Source organism: Camelus dromedarius, chromosome 21 (genome assembly GCF_036321535.1).
Source record: "Camelus dromedarius isolate mCamDro1 chromosome 21, mCamDro1.pat, whole genome shotgun sequence".
In the NCBI taxonomy this organism is placed as follows: domain Eukaryota; kingdom Metazoa; phylum Chordata; class Mammalia; order Artiodactyla; family Camelidae; genus Camelus; species Camelus dromedarius.
The window spans coordinates 15,701,033-15,720,798 of NC_087456.1; the positions used below are offsets into that span (position 1 = coordinate 15,701,033).

Here is a 19,766-nt window from a genome sequence, read left to right on the forward strand (position 1 = left end):
CTGTAAGGTGCAGACCGTCCTAGAGGAAATCTTTAGAGAAATGGACACAAACTTTCATTCCCCCCAAAAAGATTATCTTCTTGAACAGAATTACTATATGGCTCTATAGAGTATCTGTACCAAGTTCAGTTTCGGAGCTTGGAGGGGGAGGGCTCTGGGGAAGGAATCAATGGAGCATGAGTAAGAGCCATGATCCTTCATCCTGGTGACAAATGGAGCCAGAAGGATAAGGGCACTTCCTAAAGATCCTTCAGAACAAAAGAAAGGGAGAGGCAGGAAATCAGGAAGTGCCAGTGCCAGATCCACAGAGAATGGAGGCGTTTTCATTCTGGCCAGATTTCCAAACACACAGCCGAGCTGTATTCTTGCAGAGACGAAAAAAATAAATACAGTAAATCCTTCCCTAACATTCTATCAGCTAGAAATCTCCATGACTTGGCTCTCCAGAATTTTTTTAGAATGAAAACTGACAGTTAAGTTCTTTAAGGTATCTTTCCTACCACCAAGTAAAGTTCGTATTATACTTGATATAGTTTTACTGTTAAAAATACATTTTTAAAAGAAACCACCCTCATATGACATTCATTTATTCAACAGCTATTTAAGGCTATTCTACTGCAGACCCTGGTTCATCCCACAGGCGGCCAGAGGCTCAGTGAGAACTACAAGGCTCTTGACCTCGGGAGTTCATGATAAAATACGAGAACATAAAAATTTTAACAGCCAGGACAATACGATTTTTAAATCCTATGATCCAGGTACAGGACAGAAATTTTTATGTAATAGTTTTTTCAAAGGATCTGGACATCTGAAGTGGCAAAGGATTTGCTATATCAAGGGGCAGAAAAATAAATTAAATAAGCATCGAGATAATGACTGAAAAAGAATGATGTGGTGTAAGAGGAAGCAAATGGAGGATTAATGAGAAAGGTTATCGGAAGAAATTTAGTAACAGAGAACAGTAGCCAAGGGATGACTATATAAACCTATGTAGATATTTATGAAACATTATTCAATTTAGTATGTAATTTAAAAGTAGAGATGCACAATAAATCAATCATGATAGAATACACATTTGGAAGCTTTGAATTTTCTCACACTATGTCCCAGTTATGCTCATACCATATACAGTTCCAAATCAAGTCATTCACCCAACAGTCAAGGTGATCAAAGCATTAAACTTCAAACTCTGTTAGGACTCTGCTGATCTGTACATAGTGGTCATTCTTTCTTTCGTTCATCAAAAAGTGAGCATGTTCTATCTACCAGGTGTTTTACTAGGGTTAAATAAGACAGGGTGCTTCAATGTGAAATCCCATCTACTCTGCAGGAGAGACGCGGTGAGATATGACCAAGCCTGGAGGACAGGCAGCAGGATTCTCAGAGGAAGTGGTATTTCAGGTGAGACTCTGAATATAGGATTTTAATCTAGGTTAAGGGCGCATAGAAGTGAGGTCAGGACAAAGAACAGGAACTTCCTATACAAGGAGAACAGCAGGTGCAAAAGCCCCATGGGAAGTGGGTGAGGATACAGATACGGGGGTGTTCTATGCAAGCTCCCTAGGGCAGAGCTCAAGGCCCAAGACAGAGAATGGTTCTAGATAGGGCGAAAAGGAAGACAGGTCTCAGGTCACTCAGAACCCTGGCAAGACTCTGATGAGATGGGGGTAGGAGATGAGTGCACAGAGTATTAGGGGGAATTGTTCTGAGATGTATTTTGAGATCATTTTGTCTGCCTGTCAAGACTAGGGAAGGTCTCGAAAATAAAAGTAAGAATAAATGCAGGAAAATCACCTAGGTAAGAAGAAGCAGAAGGCTTCCATTGGTCTGTACCTGTGTATGTCAAACAGTGAGATAACTGATTAAGTGCTCAGAGTAGATCACTCAACTTTTTTGCACAAGTTTAACCTACAGGTATAGTCATTGGGTTAGGGTGGTGCCAACAGAAATGGAGAGAAGTCAATTGATTTAAAAAAAAAAAAAGTTATTTAGAAAATTAAAAACCAAGACTTGATGGTTTGAATGTAGGGGGGAAAGGGATAGGTAAATTAAGGATGACTCAGATTTTTGGTAGTATAACCAGAATATTACAGGTATCACTCACAAAGGTAACAGAAGACAAAGAGCAAGGATTTAAGACCAAATTTGGGGCAGCAGAAAGGGAATATTAGTGAGTTTCACTGTAGAGGGCCACTGTGTCATCCAAGAGACCAATATAATGGTCTATTTCTCAGAGGAGAGGTCTAAGCTAGAAATATATTTATGGGTATGAATGATTTTTCCTAAAGAGAAGATATAAAACGAGAGGAAAAATGAGACCAGATTCAAAACCTTCAGGATCATAAACATTTAATGGGCCAACTGGAGGGAAATGAGCTGTTTAGGAAACTAAGAAAAAGTGGTAAGAAAAATGAAAGAGTAGGTCAGGGAAGAGAATGTCTCAAGAAAGGCAAGGCCAGTATTGCCAAGGACTAAAAGATAGCCACCTGGTAAGCTGACAACTGAAAATGTTTGCACTGTATGCAGCAAAACAGAGATCATGTGTCAGCAGCTAGAGCTATCGGATGGAGTGGTGGTGTGGGAACTGGACTGAAATAGACTGAAGAATGAATGAGGAAGAGGTGTGAGGAAATGATGGCAGCGAATATGGACAACTTTCTCAGCACTGAAGGAACCGAGAGGGGCAAAAGTTGTTATTCGTAAGAGGATTTGAGAAAAAGAAAGATTTGTTCTAATTTATTTTGTCTTGCTTTTTATGGTTTGGTTTGCTGGGATTTGTTTATTTGGTGGGGGGTTAAACATATTTAAAAGTAAATGGGTACCCTTAAGCAATTGAAAGAAACAGTTTGATAGCGTTAAGATCCTGAGAAAGCCAAGGAGCTGTAGAAAATGAGAAGAGGATGGGTACCAGATGTAGGCAGATTACGTGCTAGGTAAGGAAGCAGAACGCTTCCCTTTGTATGAGTCTGTTTATGAAACAGTGAGATGACTTGCTCAAAAGAGATCATTAGCTGAAACAGACAGTAGTAAAAGAGTGATGGGATGGAAGTTGAAGAAGAATTGACAAGATCTGAAGCCTTCACTGGGAGGAATGGGAGATGTAATTGACCAAAGAAACACAGTAGGATCATGGAAGTTTTGAGAGTCCAGGGAGACAGGTGGTATATATTTACAGCAAAATAAACCTTCCATGTTCTGAGATTTCAACAGCACTTGGCCATCAGTGGATATAATGGAGGCCATTCAGGAATGAGGTTTTGCCTTTTGAAAAGAAAAGCAATGAACAAGAAAGAAAAAGCAGTGTCTTTGAAACGACAGGACTCTGAGCTACATGAAGGAAAGTGAAAAAGGAAAGCTGATAGCCTGGGAGACAGGATAGGGATCAATGAGGGTGAAGGGGCGGCCGTAGCATAAGCAGCCGCACCAACAAGCAGTGGAGAGATGGCTGCTGTTGGAGATCAGATGCTTGAATCAGTGATGTGAGAGATGCAATGGACTAGGGTGATAAGGTCCAGAGAGTGTATGTGAATAGAAGACTGAGATGGAGTAAAGAAAAGGTCATATAAGAGGACTAGCAGATCAAGGAACTGAGGGGAGTTCCTGACAGGTCATTCCCCTAAATGCTGAAGTGCCCTGGAATGATTGACGGCAGTCCTAAAGGGCAAAGGTAGCCAAGGATCCAGGTACCAAGAGCTTAGATGAGTGATGGGGAGTGGCCAAAAGATCTGCACATGACTTCAACTGAGACCACCCAGGGAGGGTGGGACAATAAAACAGGCTCAAGGGAGCAATTTTTTTCAATGAATGGATTTGGGAATAATCTCCAAGCAGCAATGAGGAGAAGATGCCTATCAGGCCTATCTTCAAGTCCTGTTTTCAGAGTAACATTTAAATCAATTATTCATCATCTCTAATAATAAAATTAAACTTACAGTCAAAAAATGTATATAGTTGACCAATAGCACAGAGTATCAAAGTTACCCTAATTACATCATCATTGTTATGTTCCTTATGATTCTCGGTGAAAGGTGTCACCCAGAGCAGGGGTCAGCATACTTTTTCTGTGAAGGATCATAGAGTAAATGCCTTAGGCTTTGTTGGCCACTGTGTCACAACTATGGAGTTTCATCATTGTCGCATGGAAACAGGCAGACAATGCATAAATGGAGGTGATATTTTGAACCCAATCTACCCAATTTCCATATCTATCATTCAATTCATTCAGGACTCAAGTGAGAAAAAGAAGTGATATTAGAATTAAAACAAAACAAAACAGTAGTTACTACTTTCAGATTTAAAAATAAAGAAAATCAGCCAGAAGTTCATGATTTTCCTTTCCCCTCAAAGAAATAAAATTGAAAGCAAGCACTCACCTGAACATACAGTTCTCTGAGTTCATATTGGAATTTCTTGGGATCTGTGGTAACTGTCACTGGGCCAATTTCTGTGGAGATAAAAGTGATACAGGTCAATAAATAGTGATTAGAGATTTTAATGTGCTGTATGCACAGACGTCTTTTCGCTGTGCACTACGTGGTTATTTATCAGTAAGAAATAGTCAGCAAAACAACAAAGACCACATCTCAATTTATAGTTACCAAAGAACAATTATAATTTGTTGTAAATTATGCATAATTAAGGAGTAGATTTTTAGCCCTGGGAAATGCAAAGGAGCAGTCAGAATAGTCAGAGAACAAAGAGTCGGGAGACCCCAACTTTCAAGCCCCCTTTTACTCTCACCAGTCAATGAATATTTATTTAACACCTACTTTGTTGTTGAACTCTAAATGAATCACTTATTCATCTTATAATTCTGTTTTCTCAACTATAAATTGTAAGTTGATCTGTAACTTTTCGGTCCTAAGTCCAAGTATGTTTAAATTAAGAAGTTTAATACTAAACAGAAAGAAAACAAATGACCCTTCACTGTCTACCCACAGGGGTTTTAAGAGCTTGCAGAAGCACAGATATGAGGACAGTAAAAATTCAAGAAATAGTCCCTATCACGTCCTTCGTCATGGCTGGGGTCCTATCCCTCACTATCACCATTCTCCTGAGCTGGCTTTGACCACCACAGTTGCCTTTGGGGTCACTGCTTCCCTCAAGACTCGCTAATAAACTGCACAAACTGTTGTTTCAAATAGAAACAGGTAGGGGCCACTGATATCCTGGAAAACCAAGACCTAAGTCAGGTGAAGGGAAGGAGCCCAGATATCAGTGTGGTGTAAGACAGTAGATAGACAGATACAGCATGCTTATAATTATAGTAAACATTTTAATCTGCAAAGATCATTTTCTTTTTTAAAAAATCAACCTTTAAAATAGACAAGCAGAAACTAGCCTTTATAGGTATCAATTACTTCCTCCCAAAAAAATCCATATATTCAAGTAATAATATTAAAATTAATCCAAGTACCATGTGCACAGACATATCACCTCAAATTCCCAGGGTGGATGAAAAGTTTTCTATTTTATCTAATAGAGATATAGGTTGCATTCAAAACCATAATGTGCAACTAAAATACAAAACTATAAAAATACTTAACATTTCATTTTTATAAGACATTTTCCAGCTTCAAAGGCATACTGCTAGAAAAGAACTGTATGACTTCGAAGGATAATAATTAATTAGCCAGGACTTCCTGGCTAATGTTCTAAATGTGATACAAAAACAGACTATAGGATTTTAGAAATAAATGAGGTAAACTAGAAAGGAAGCATATGTCTGCCATAACCCATGTAATTTTTCTTAGAAATTACATACACAGAAAATGTCTCCATTCTTCATCATAGATTAGACACCTTGCAGTATGCAAAAGGAACAGAGAGGCAACTGGAGAAACTGTGTGAAATGCAAACATCTGCATTCCATACAGAGCAGAACAGTCATTAGCTGTGTAAAAGTCAAGTCCTGAGTATATGGAAAATCAGAGAAGCCTACTCCCTCAAGACTAAACAAAGGCATACTTTGCCAAGGAATGCAAAACAGCAAAGAATATGCCCGGCCGTTACACCCTGACGTGTAAATTGTCAGCAGCACTGTCAAGTCAAGCCTCTGTGTTCCCACATGGCGTAATACTGAAATAATTCTGGAATTCAAAGCTCAAGGAGGAGAAAGGAATACAAAGACTACTACAAAGAAAAATAATCAATTGTATGAAAATAAAAAGTGCAGACATGTAAGAACAGTCCCTGTAATAGTAATTTTAAAAACAGCCCTGGGTACATGCCTGTTCTTCAAGGGATCCAGGGAGGCTATTAAAACAGGAGGACTGATAGCCTCCAGTTAGTTATCGAGACTCAAGTGTCCACCTGTTTTCAACATAGACAGGAAATATCTCCTGAAGCTCATTAACATACATTTGTGCAAATCACACTGGACAGCTGAGATAAACCTTTTACCAGTTATGAGAAATGCGCAGGAGAGGTAAAGGCTTGCCAAGCTGTCATATCCCTCCAGCTGAACACATCCTTTCCAACTCTTTTGAATTGAATGATATGACTATACGGCAACAATCAGCCCTCCTCCCTTTCAGGACTTGTGTCCATTCCAGTCTTTCTCTTCATTTAACAGAGCCCTGCGCCAGCTGTGTCATGAGCAATTTCCTCTTCTCTTCCTTTTTGCTCATGTTGGTTTCACCCCCTGCCAAGCCTTTGATGACATTCAGCAGGTACAATTTTGTCTTCTCTTCCTGCCTGAACATGGTCCTCTACAGCTTACAGAATTAAATGGGAACTCTCCAACGCTTTCCAGGCCCTCTTTTCTATAATCCAATCTTCCAACTTCATCACACCCCTTAGTATGAAGCTACTGCTCCTCCTCACTACCCCATGGCCACTACCCTGCCATGTCTTTCGTCTGCCCATACCACCCTCACTCTATAAAACCTGACTTAAGTCCTATCTCCTTGAATGTTTTGCCTTTTCTCCAATTGGCTTTAATGTTGTTTTGATAATGTCTGTATAATAAAGACATGGGAAGAATAAAGATGTATAACATTTAACAGGATGCAGAGATCATATCCCACTTTATTCAATTAATTTTATCCAGTTGTGTACCAAAGCAATACCAAAAAATTATAATAAAACCATAGTTCTCCAAATAGAATCCTCAGGCTAGAAAGAGCATTAAAGATCATTTAGTTCAATCCTCTTATCTACAGACAAGAAAACTTGAGTTTCAGAGAAGATGAATTGAAAAATTTTGGTGTTGAAGAAAGAGATTAAGATATCTGACAAAATTTTCTACTCTGAGCAATCTGCACAGCTCACTAATGTTTCCTCTTTTCCAAGACCTCCATTCTGTCAATGATTGTATCACTACTGTCTCCTTTCCTCTGGATCATGGGCAGGGCAGGCCACGTTCAGAGTGCCTAATTTGATGCACACAACATCTAGAATTCTCTACTGTCACATGCCTGGAAATTATCTTTAATAGAACAAAGAAAATCACCTCTCTTGTCTGGTAGATACCGTAACCAAATATACAAAGAAACCTCACTAGAGAATGCCTTCTCAAATCTACGTAACAAACATACATTGAGCACCTACTATCTATGGTTGCCACTGGTAACATAAAGATGAACATGAGCCCTGCCCTCAAAGTCCTGATGGTCTAGTGGAGAAAATAAAATTAAATATGCAATCACAGTACAATGCAGTAAGTGCAGAAACAGAAGGATGGAAACGGTAGTGTGGGAGCACTAATTAACACAGGAAGGACATTCTTCCAGACAGAACCAAGAGGATTTCAAAATGGAAATGAAAATTTAGGATTTCACATTAGAGAAAATAAGTTCTCAATTAATGCAAATTTCTTTTTAAATTCTAATATGTCAAGTTTCTAAGGCAGTCCTGTATTTTATCAAATTACTGTGAACACTTATAACTATCCATATTTGCAAGTATTTATACAGTTCACAATACTTGGTAACAGAGTGGCTCCTCGAGAGTCTCACAGCAACCTCATGAAGAACTTAGAACAGATACAAATAACTGAAGGCCAGGTGGTAAGCCAAAGCCACCAGTCCCTTTGAAGGCCACCACAATACTGTACGCCTGTAACACATGGCATCTACCACGTGTGACTGTCATTGCTTTTATGTCTCTCTCACTTGGTTGTCAGCCCAAGGAGATGAAGTGTTTTACAGTACCTATAGTAGATTCTCAGTAAGTGTTTGTCAGTATGTGTTTGAAGGCAGGAAGAAGGGAGCGAAGAAAAAAAAAAAGGTTAAGCCCAGGCCTTCAGATCCTTTACTTCATGCTCTTGTCATTACACCACGGAGCCTCCACATCACAGCTAAAGACCACGCTATGCGATCAGCACGACAACACCGATAAGCCAAGTGAGAAAGACTTCACCTCCCTATTTTAACCAAAATGTGTTGTTCCCTTATCAAGTTACTGATTTAGATAATCAGCAGATACAACTTTCCCACATAAGCTTATCTTAAAGAGCAAAAGAAACATTACAGTAACATGTATTATGAAAAATGTAAGAAGTATGCCATGCTTCAGAATACCACTTTTGATTTAAAAAAATAACTGTCTGAAACTCTTAAAAGTCTCTCCTCTTCCCACTAATTTTGTTATTTTCCGTTTCCTAGGGATTTATCAGATGGGTTGGATTTATTTTCAACATCTCAGCCATTGTTCTCTTAATCTGAGTTGCTGGAATGAATCTGAGAAAATAATGGAAAGAAGTTCACAATGTAGTATTTTCTTTCACTGCTTCACTTGGCAAGATCAATATCCAGTTCCTCACTTCCTTTTTCCTTTCCACCAATGGATTTCTGCTCCTTACAGTTTTTCTTTACTCAAAGTGGTTCCTTGATAATAAGAGGGCTATTCACTGCTGCCCGCTGGAGTCTCAACACTGCCTGTGAATGGGGTGATAACAATGTTCACGATGTCTTTGCTTCTTAAAAAAAATAGAGAGCTCTTGGCTTTATAGTCATAGTAACACATAAATATGTGAAAAGATAAAAATGAAAAATCCTCTACTGCATTATAAATTAATGAATATTTGCAAAGCATTATAAAAGCACCAAAGAAATATGCAAATCACAGGGTCTGCCTGTGATGGAAATTTAAACATAGCTGAAAACTTAAAAAAAAGCAAGCTGTGAAAGTTTAAAAGTCTAATGCAGTATCAGAGAATGGCCAAGTGATACAGATGCAGAGGGAAAGCAAATCTTTTCAGTGACCAGAGAGGACAGAGAGACCCCTGAGCTCTAGGGAAAGGCAGGCAGGGTGAAGGCACCATCAGAGAGGAGACGGGGCATGAGCTGGGACTTGAAGAGAACAGATTAACAGAGGGAGACATCAGAGCAGAGAAGTTCCAGACACTGAGAAATGGCCTATTCAGAATGCCTTCCATGAGCTGAATCTTAACATGTCTCACTTTGTAAAAATTCTACTCTCAGTCTATTAACTTGTTTACAATTCATTTTCACAAATCAATTATAATGTCTCCTACATGCAAAGTAGCTAATATAGATATCTATCTATATCTATCTATCTATCTATCTATATAAATAGATATATATAGATATCTCCAAAGCATTAAAATTGTTTAAATAAAAATCAATAAATTATGTTTCCTGCTTTGGGATGCTACAGAGAATCAGATTAAGTACATTTACTTTTATTGTTCTCAGTTTAGCCTATGACAGTCTTTCCAGATTTCTCTATCCTCATTTAATTATAATGTTGCTGTCCAGCACCATTTTTAAATGAACTGCATCTAAACCCCCAAAACAGAACTGTTTCCTGACTCTGAGCTAAGAAAATGCCAAGTATTATTTCAGGATTCATTTAATTGAGTATGTTCCCACTCACATTAGAACAGGTAATTTTCAAGTGCACTTAAAGGCCCTTATGACTGTTTCAACATGAAGGGATGAACTTGGTATGTTTTATAAAATCCCAGCCAATGATGAATTCACGCAGAGCACATTATCTAATATTAATTAAACGGCATCCTGCTCCACTATCCAAAGAGATTATTCACTTAACAGTGAGTTGTATGACAACCTTAAACACATGCACTGAGTAAAATTGCAGATAATATATACACAATGCAAGGGTCATTCCACTTGGACTGAACAGGATGTAGAAAAAATCGTGGACATGACTTCAGCAATGTTACACAGCTGTTTAGAGCAGGAAGCAAAGAAGAATGCCTTAATAATTGACACAGGACTTTGAGGTACACTGAGTCGGATGTTACTGCTTAGACTGGACTCTGGCCAGGGCTACAAGCAAGCACTCTTGCCAAAACAGCCATGAGATTTTTAATGGCCAACAAAATTCAGAATCGCAGTTTTACCTGTAATCCTAAACATAAAATGGCATTTTAACATGAAAATAGATCCAAGAGTTGATAAAATATACTTAGATAAGAAATCATTTTAAGTCATGCTATTTAATAAAATTTAATTAACATGATTTCCAATGCAATCAAGGTTCTCTGAAAGCAAACAAGAAGAAAATATGTACAAGAACATTTTTAAGTTTAAATAATGATATTGTTATAGGAAAATGTGTTTTAAATTTTAAGAAAAACATTGGAATTCATTTCAAATATTTAATTGTTCTCTTAGACAATTCTTTAGCACTAATGGTCTTTCAAGTAAATCTAGACATCAGTGAGAGATAAAGAAAAGAAAAATTACAAAAGGACAGATAAAATGTTAAAGAAGAAAAACTATGTTTGCAAGACCTTAGAAAAGAATCATTAATATTGTTGAAATTTCCACTGGTTAGGAGAACAGACATAACTTGAGCACTGATTGTTGCCACAAACAAATGGATGCAGTCCTTTGATCATGTTTTCAAGGAAAATATAATTCAGTGGTCCAAAACCATATTTATAAAGTAAACATTTTATTTGCAAAAAAGAGAATCATAGACATGGGAAAAATATGAAGATGTTTTTATGTGTCTGTATATATGTTATGTAATGTGTAGAGTTTTCCCTAAATACTTGTATCCATTTATTCATTCATTCATTCAACAAACAGGCACTTTATCCTTAAGGTTGGTTCAGATTGGCAGGAGAAAGCAAGTACATTTAAAGAGCATGGTTTTATTTCTCAAAAGGGGACATACAGATGGCCAACATGCACGTGAAACAATATTATTTATTATGATACAATACGATAATTATTATAGAAATACCACAATTATTAAATGTGGTATTTCTATAATGCAAATCAAATGCAAATCAAAACTACAATGAGATATCATCTCACACCAGTCAGAATGGCTATCATCAAAAAGCATACAAACAATAAATGCTAGAGAGGGTGTGGAGAAAAGGGTACCCTCCTACACTGTTGGTAGGAATGTAAATTGATGCAGCCACTTTGGAGAACATTACAGAGATTTCTTAAAAAGCCAAAAATAGAGAGTTACCATATGACCTAGCAATCCCATACCTGGGCATATGTCTGGAAAAGATGAAAACTAATTCAAAAGGGTACATGCACCCCAATGTTCACAGCAGCACTATTTCCAATAACCAAGACATGAAAGCAACCAATGTGTACATCAAAAGATAAATGGATCAAGAAGATGTGGTACACATATACAATGGAACATTCCTTAGCCACAAAAAGGAATGAAATAAGGTCATCTGCAGCAACATGGATGGACAGAGTTTATCATACTAAGTGAAGTAAGTTAGAAAGAGAAAGACAAATATTATATGATATCACTTACATGTGGAACCTAAAAACAATTAGACAAATGAACTTATTTACAAAACAGAAACAGACTCACAGACATAGAAAACAAACTTACAGTTACCAAAAGGGAGAGGGGGCAGGAGGGATAAATTAGGAGTATGGGGTTAACAGATACACACTACCATATATAAAATAGATAAATGACAAGGATTCACTGGCAACTATATTCAGTATCTTATAATAATCTATGTGGAAAAGAATTGAAAACGAATACGTATTATATACGTGTGTATATATGTATATGTATGTAACTGAATCACCTTGCTGTACACCTGAAACTAACACAGTATTGTAAATCAACTATATTTCAATGAAAAAATGGGAAATATTGACAGATATGAATATGTAAAATCAAGTAAAAATTAAAGTCTAAAAAAAATAGCCAGATTTGGCAACATTGATGCCATCAATTAAAGTAAATAAAAATATATACCATCTAAAAAGATCAAATTTATGTAAAAAGTACCAATCACGAAATGAAAATTCGTTAAAAGATGATAAAGACACAAAACCAGAAGCAAATGCTCATATTTAGTTACAGTGAAAGAGATGTAAATTGTCACAAATTTGAAGTATATTGTGAGAAAGATTATTTTGTTTAATATTATCACTCAAGCCAGCGTCATATGCAGTTATGTGTATGATACGACTTTAGGTATGGTAAGTCTTGTAAGGATATTGTGATAAAGTCACTTCCCACTTGGTTATAATCCACCAAAAGTAAACACTGACATTACTAGGAAATCAATAAATAATGTCAGAATAGAGAAATGATTAAAAACATGATTCTCTAAATAATACTAGGCAGCAATTAAAACTATTTTTCCATGTAGAAACACAAGTAAATGTATCAAATATTAAATAAAAAAGTCAAACATAGAATCATAGGTACTTTGCTTGCAACTATCTGCAAAGACGTGTAAGTGAAGGAGAAATAAAATGGCCACACTTGGGCTAACAAACTCTTGGCTTTATGTCTACTGCTTGCTTTTAGAATGATCAGCAGGCCTGGTCCATTGTTAAAACTAAAGCAACTGATCTTACTGATTCTACTTTATTCCAGTAATAGAAAGTAATAATCATGCTTGGTCTCTGAGTCGTTCTCCAAGGACAAGGCCACGGGACTGTAACCTTTTAAAATAGTCCGAATTACCAAGAAGGCCACACCCTGGGCACTTATAAGATAAAGAGATGGAAAGAGCGACCACCACTAGCCCTTATAGAGTTGGTCATCTGGAGACACCATGATGCCACTCTGAGTTTTACTAGAAGAAAATAATTCTGTTGATTGTTAAGCAATGCTTTGTTGTTTAAGCTTTGGCTATATAACCACCCCACCCCATCCCCAAGAAGGGCTCACAGCTTTGAAGGCACTAGTCTGCTATGAGACCCTTTTGCCCAGCAAAGCAATAAAGCTGCCTCTTTTCTTCTAAGTTCCAAGACCTGGTCTCTGAGTTATTTGGCTCGTCAGGGATAGGGGCCAAACTTTCGGCAACATAAGGACACATTTTGAAAGGTCACACCAGAGTAAAAACTGATGTTTGGAATAAGTGGTGTAATGATTACTTTTTTCCTTCCTCAAAATTTTCAGGTTATTTAAGGAGAAGGAGAGGAATTTCACTTGATCACATACAAGCCTGAGGTTGTGCTCGTGAACTCTGGCTATTCTATAAATCTCAAATCATCTATTGAGTTTACTATAAAAAACCTGAATATGTTTGGCACAGGTCACAATGAAGAAAGTTTAGAAGGCATTTTTCTGGGAAGGAATAGAACAGAATTATTAAATGTCATATTCAACAGCCCTGTGCCTGTCACAAGGGAACCAACTGTGGAGGGGACAGACATGATCCCCCCCCCCCCATGGAACTTCACAGTCCTAGAGAGAAAATGGACAACAAAACAAACAAAGGGAAAAAACAGCAACAGTTTGGAATAAGTGCTGCGATGAAAATAAGCAGGCTATTGAGACAGAACCAATGGGCAGAGGGGCTGCTTACAGTACAGTATCAAGGGAAGACCTCTTTCATTTCCTCTGTGTAAAACGAATGCCCATAATCTTTGTCCATTTTTATACTGGGCTATCACTCTTTCTGTGTCAAGCTGTAAAAGCTCTTAATATATTAAGTAAATTAGGTTCTGTCTGTCGTATGAGCTGCAGAAAGTTCTCTTACAGTAATTCTGGTCATGTAGAAGTAGTTTCTTTTATGTGGTAAGTAAAATTTATTACTAGTTTTCCTATGGTTCCTGGTTTTTATCACAGTGGGAGAAATTTTCTTTACGCTGAAGTCATACAGAATTCTCTGATGATGTCTTCTAATATTTTAAAGGTTCATGTTTTAGATTTACATCTATGATCCACTTGAAGTTTCTGTGGGTGTAAGCTACGAGGTATGGATCTACTTTTTTCCAGATGGCTACCCTGATGGCTCATCATTATTTATTGAAAAATCAATTTTTCCCCATTGATATTATATGCCACTACAATTCACGTATGTACCCTATATTCTTTTCCATTAATCCTTCCCTTCACGCCCAGAACCAAATTATCTCAATAACTGAGGCATGATATGTTTTAGCCACTGGTGGGGCCAATTCCACATCATCACTCCTCTTCTGCTGAATTTTCCTGGATATTTGCGCTTGTATATTTTTCCATACCAACTTTAGATCAGACTATCTAGGACCAAAACTATCCGGTAGGCATTGTTGTGGATGTCACATACATTTGTAGTCTGAATTAGGAGAAACTGACAAGATGCTGAGATTTTCCATGGTGTATTGTTCCAATTATTGAAGTATTCTTTTAAAAATATTAGAACCTTTTTAAAGATTCATTTTTCCTTATAGAAGTTTGAGTATTTCTTGTTAAGCTTATTGCTATTTTATTTATATTTTTGATGTTGAAAATCAGGGGGTTTGTCTTCCATTACACTTGTTAAATGTTGTAATTTTGTATATAGGGAAGTTACTGATTTGTAAGTTAATTTTTTCTTTCAGCACTGTTTGGAATTTTTTTTTTACTCTTTTTAAGAATTTTCAGCTGATTCTCTCGGCTTTCCAGGTATACAATCATATAAGCTGCAATAATAAGCTGCAAATGTTTTTCTATATTTATACCTCTAATTTCTTTCTCTTGCCTAACTGGTTAGCACTCCACAACAATGTTAAACAATAGTTGTAATAATGGACAACACTGTTTCTAAGCAAGAAAGAATGCTTCTAGTGTTTTCACATTAAGTAGGACACTGTATTTGGAATTAAAATACACGTATTTTGTCATATAAAGAAAATATCTATCTATTCCCAATTTTATTAGAGGTTTTTCTTTTTTGTTAAGTATGAACATTAAATTTTGTTGCTTTTTCACATGTATGAATATAATCATGTGCTTTTCTCCTTAAATGTAATGATTTTCTTTTATTGAACCATTATCATATCACTGAAATAAATCTCTTTAATCAGGATGTTTTATTCCCTTAAAGCATGCTAGATTCTGTTAACATCTTATTTAGGACTTTTGTGTAGTGATTTGCATGAACATAAATATGAATGATGTAAAGTTTTCTTTTAATTGCAACCTTTATTAAATCTTGTTGTTAGTTTCATGCTCATATCATTTTAAAAATTAATAAATTCCCTTTTCCTGTTCTCTAGAATAGTGTAAGTACCACTGACATTATTAGGTTTTTAAGGGTTTAGTATAATTTCCTTGTGAAATCATCAGAACCCTGTGCTTTTGCTGGCGATGGGGGTAGGACATAGATTTCCCTGCCCTCCTCCCCACCCCCATCCACACTTGATATATGTCTTTTTTATCTTTCTATACATTTTAGTCTTTCAGTAAGTTATCTCTAGAAATTTAACCACTTTATTCACTTTTACAAATTACTCATCTAGAGTTGAGAAAACAAAATCTCTTGTGGCTTAAACTTCCAGCATTTTGAGGTTTTTCCCTACTATCCTTTCTTATATTATGTATGTGTGCCCTCTACATTTTTTTATTTCATTAGCTAATATTTTAGCTTTCCTAAAGAAAAAGTTACTTCTATTTATCTCTTATCTAACTCTTTCGTTCCTGCTTTTATGTTTATTAATTATATTATTTTGCTTTGCATAGATTTTGTTTTCTTCTAACTTCCTAATTTGGTACACAAAGTAGTAAATGCATAGTTCTTCTTCTGGGATTTATTTACCTATGCATCATAGAGACTGACAGGCTGTGTGCTTTTATTATATTTATTTTCAAGATTTTAGTAATTTTAGTTTTGATTTCATTTTTGACATAACTTCGAGAGAAAGGTTTTTTAATTTGATGAATTATTGTGTTAAATTTTCTCCTCTCACTAATGTCTAAATTAATTGTGACTAGTGCAGTTTTTACTTGTGGTACGTAGAAGTTTCATTTCTGTTAACACTTCACGATCGCTTAAGATGTTTTCTCTGTTTTCAGGAAACAATTTTATACATCAGTTAGATTCAACTTCTTAAGTAAGTCGTATAGATTTACGTATTTTTGTCCACTTGATCTGTCACAAACTATGGAAGAAAATTAAGGTTTCTCATTCTAAACTGCCTCTATTTCTTCTTATAATATTGCTTTGTTCTATGAATAATACAAAGATATATTTCACTGTTATATCTTCACTGGTAATGTTTTACTCATATATATAAACTATTATTTTGTCTTGTTTAAAGTGCTCATTTTGATTCATTTAAGGTTAATTTGACTTAAAGTAAACCTTGCCTTATATCACCTGGATCATGACCCTAGTTTGCTTTTAATTTGCATTTGAAATGAATGTTCTTATTTTACCTGCCATCTTCTTTCCCTCTGTTGTACCATTTTTGTAAAGCATTATTATTTCCACTGTCTGCACAACTAACATTATAGTCTATTTGTTGCCTTAGTCCCCATATTTGTTTTGCTCTTAGTCAAAGAATTACATGGATCCAGTGCTCCTGGGTAGCACTTTAGCTGTAGTTTTTTTCAGACATCCCTTGGATGACTAGAGTTCATCTTCTAAAAAATTCCTGAAGACATCTCAGGGGAACAATATTTCATGAGCTGTGCATGTTCAAATTGTTTACTATTGCTTTTGTATTTTAACAACATTTTTGCTGGTTATAAAAGTCTTCAGTCACACTCCAAAGATTTCTTTTAGCACTGAATGTGTTATAGAGTAGTTTAAGGTCACATTAATTTTTTCTTCGACAAGTGACTTCTTTCTTGGCCACCCTAAGGATTCTTTCACTCTCTCTGATGTTAAGCAATTTAACATGGGCATGTTTCTAAGTTGATGGCCCTGGGCCATTGGGCCTGGTATGCTTTTTAACATGTAAATTCAGATCTTCTTTAATTTATGGACGTTCACTTAATCTACAGCTTTTATTTCATTAATGTTCAATAACAACTTTCGTCTCTTTCATGGCTACTCTGTTCTGATTTTTCTCATGAGCTTTCCTTACCCAGTTTTTGGTTTTCCCCTTCATTTCCCCCTTCCTCATTTTCCCCTTGTGATTTCCTTTAAAAAGACCTTGTGCTGGTTCTTTTTTGTATCACAGCAGTGACTAGTACTTTTTTTCTGTACCAGCTGTTTGCTGGAGATTCACGTGGGAAAGGAACCAAGGACATTTCCAGGATAACAGCACTTTTTCTCATGGTAAAGGATTTTATTTGTATGTTATTTGCCCTTTACATTTCTTAGCCAATGAACACAACAGCTGTGGCAGTTTTCTTAAACACTCCCTTTTTCACTGCAACAGAAACTGGCTGTTTGCTGCAACTATGGCCTGTGCTTTCTCATGGTTAGCCCATCTTCACTGCTGAGACCCAAACTGGGTCTGACAAAGTTCTGCCCTCTGCTGGTTCACTCCATTTGCCTTGTTATAAAAACGCAGATCAAACATTGCAGCTCAGTATGTTCCCCTCTTCTTCAAAAATAGTCCTCTTTTAGTGCACGGGCTGCATTCTGTCTCCATTCTTACCCATTTCCACATCCTACCGTACAATGTCCACAGCTTTGGGCGGAAATGTCTTTTCGGGGAATCTGGGGTTTTAGTAGTCTCCTAGTTTCACCAAAAATGGTTGTTTACATCTTTGTTTCTCTTTCACCTTGTTGTTTTGGATAATTTCCGGGAAGAGGACGGAATAACGTGACTTTAAACTGAAACATTTAAATCAGAGGTCCAATCCTAAATTCCTTAACTTTAAGTCTTAACAATTGAACATTCTCAAAATCCACATGTTTTAAATGTTTAGGAATTGAGTTGGAAATAGTAGGAAATAAAAACAGCCATCTGCTTTGTCTCTGGCACTGAACGTACACGTATATTTATTTTATTTTGGACTCCTTAAAACAGCCCTGCAAGTTAGGTATTATTACCTTCATTTTACAAATGACTAGCAGAGCCCAGATTTCAACCTGGATCTACCTGACTCTAAAGCCTCCATTATTTACTTCAAACCACACAGAGATAAGTTCTCCTTCTCCAAAGACAATTATTAAATGTTTAATTGTTGTGGAAACAAAAGAATTCCTCATTGATTAGATGCGGCATTATATTTCTTTGTTCTGGAATCTAAATTTCTTCAGTCTCTTTCAAATACTTTTTTAAACCACTGGTTACATATAAGAGGAAAAATTTTAGAACAGAAATGGTTGCATATTATTGAACAACGACTGGACTTCTTTAACTGTAAAACCACAAAGCCCAATATAACACAACCAATATGCTGTTTGGTTTTGTCCCCTAAGCAACTGACCAAACACTACTATAAATGCCAACAGACTTGACACAGATTAAGATGTTGATACACCCCTACCTAAAAGTTAAACTTTGAATAAATGTAACATAAATAATAAACAGGAGAGCGTTCAAGTGACAACTTGAGAATAAATTACAAAAGCTTCACTTTGGGCAGAATTGATACAACTACTTTATGGGTGTTTTAAATTTGCTACATCAGATCCACCTCGTTAATTACGTTAACTAGGTCTACGTTTATGAAAATGCTAGACATGTTCACTATTCCGAACAGTTAGATAGAAATTAGCAATCGCTACCTTACTTTTCCTGCCATTCAAAACAAAGAAAGCACGGCACAAATCTTCCTTTCTTTCAAAATAGAGTTTTAATTAAAAATTTTAATGCAAATCCTCTAAAGATAGCACTGAAGAAAGTCTTCACAACTCCAGCTGTGCTTACACCAAATGTATGTGTCCATTTATCCTGGGATCTAACCAGAGCTCACCCCACAGTAGGTGTTAACATGTAAGTGTCTATTAGTTTCCTATTAGAAGACATTGTGGACCTTGCAGACAAGGGTGTATTTTATTGGGTTACACAATTTGAGAATTCTCAGTTTTTTCAACCCCTAATCCTAATGAGTCTATAATTTACCAGAAAGATAAAAATGAACCAAGTAAGTGCAAACTAGACTGTGTGAGAAAAGTGTAGTGCAAACAAAGCCACGGGAGTCTAGACAAAGAAGGGCATCTTTCCTCTGGGGCCCAGCAGTTACACACACGGAGTCTGAAGGAGAGACGGCCTGTGCTCCCATCCTGCTCAACCACTTACAGCTGCATCACCCTGAGCAACTTAAATTCTTTAACCTCAGATTCCTCATTTGTAGAAAACGCCCTCCCAGGGTTGTTGAGAGGAGTAAACAAACAAGCATAAGGCTCAGCAGTCAGGACATGTGAGTCAACAATAGTACCTTGTTACCATCTAAGTTGCACAGTGAGGACAGAGTATTTTTAGATCTACTCCCATTTCTATCAAAGATAGACTGTCAGTTCCCCCACAGAATGTTGACGGTGGTGATTTAAACAAACAAACAAAAACTTACTTGCTGTTGGCTCCAGCTCAGATATGTTTGGAAGAAATGTTATACTACAGAAGTAGTAACATATTAGTACAGCAATAAAAACATAGTTAACATATCTGATTCCACTATGAACTAGGTAATTTAATTACTCATTTCTAGCAGTCTGGATTGTTTTCAGTCTAAAT

The 19,766-nt window shown here is 36.5% G+C and overlaps 1 protein-coding gene across 4 annotated transcripts in view; it reads right to left on the reverse strand.

Annotated features, from left to right (window-relative positions):
- The window catches only part of HMCN1 (hemicentin 1), a 399,451-nt gene that overhangs the window by 303,768 nt on the left and 75,917 nt on the right, over positions 1-19,766 (reverse strand). For all 4 annotated transcript variants that reach the window (XM_064477196.1, XM_031438568.2, XM_064477197.1 and 1 more), the window contains exon 2: positions 4,374-4,444. In XM_064477196.1, coding sequence (XP_064333266.1) covers positions 4,374-4,444 — 71 coding nt within the window. The remainder of the gene's footprint in view (positions 1-4,373; positions 4,445-19,766) is intronic.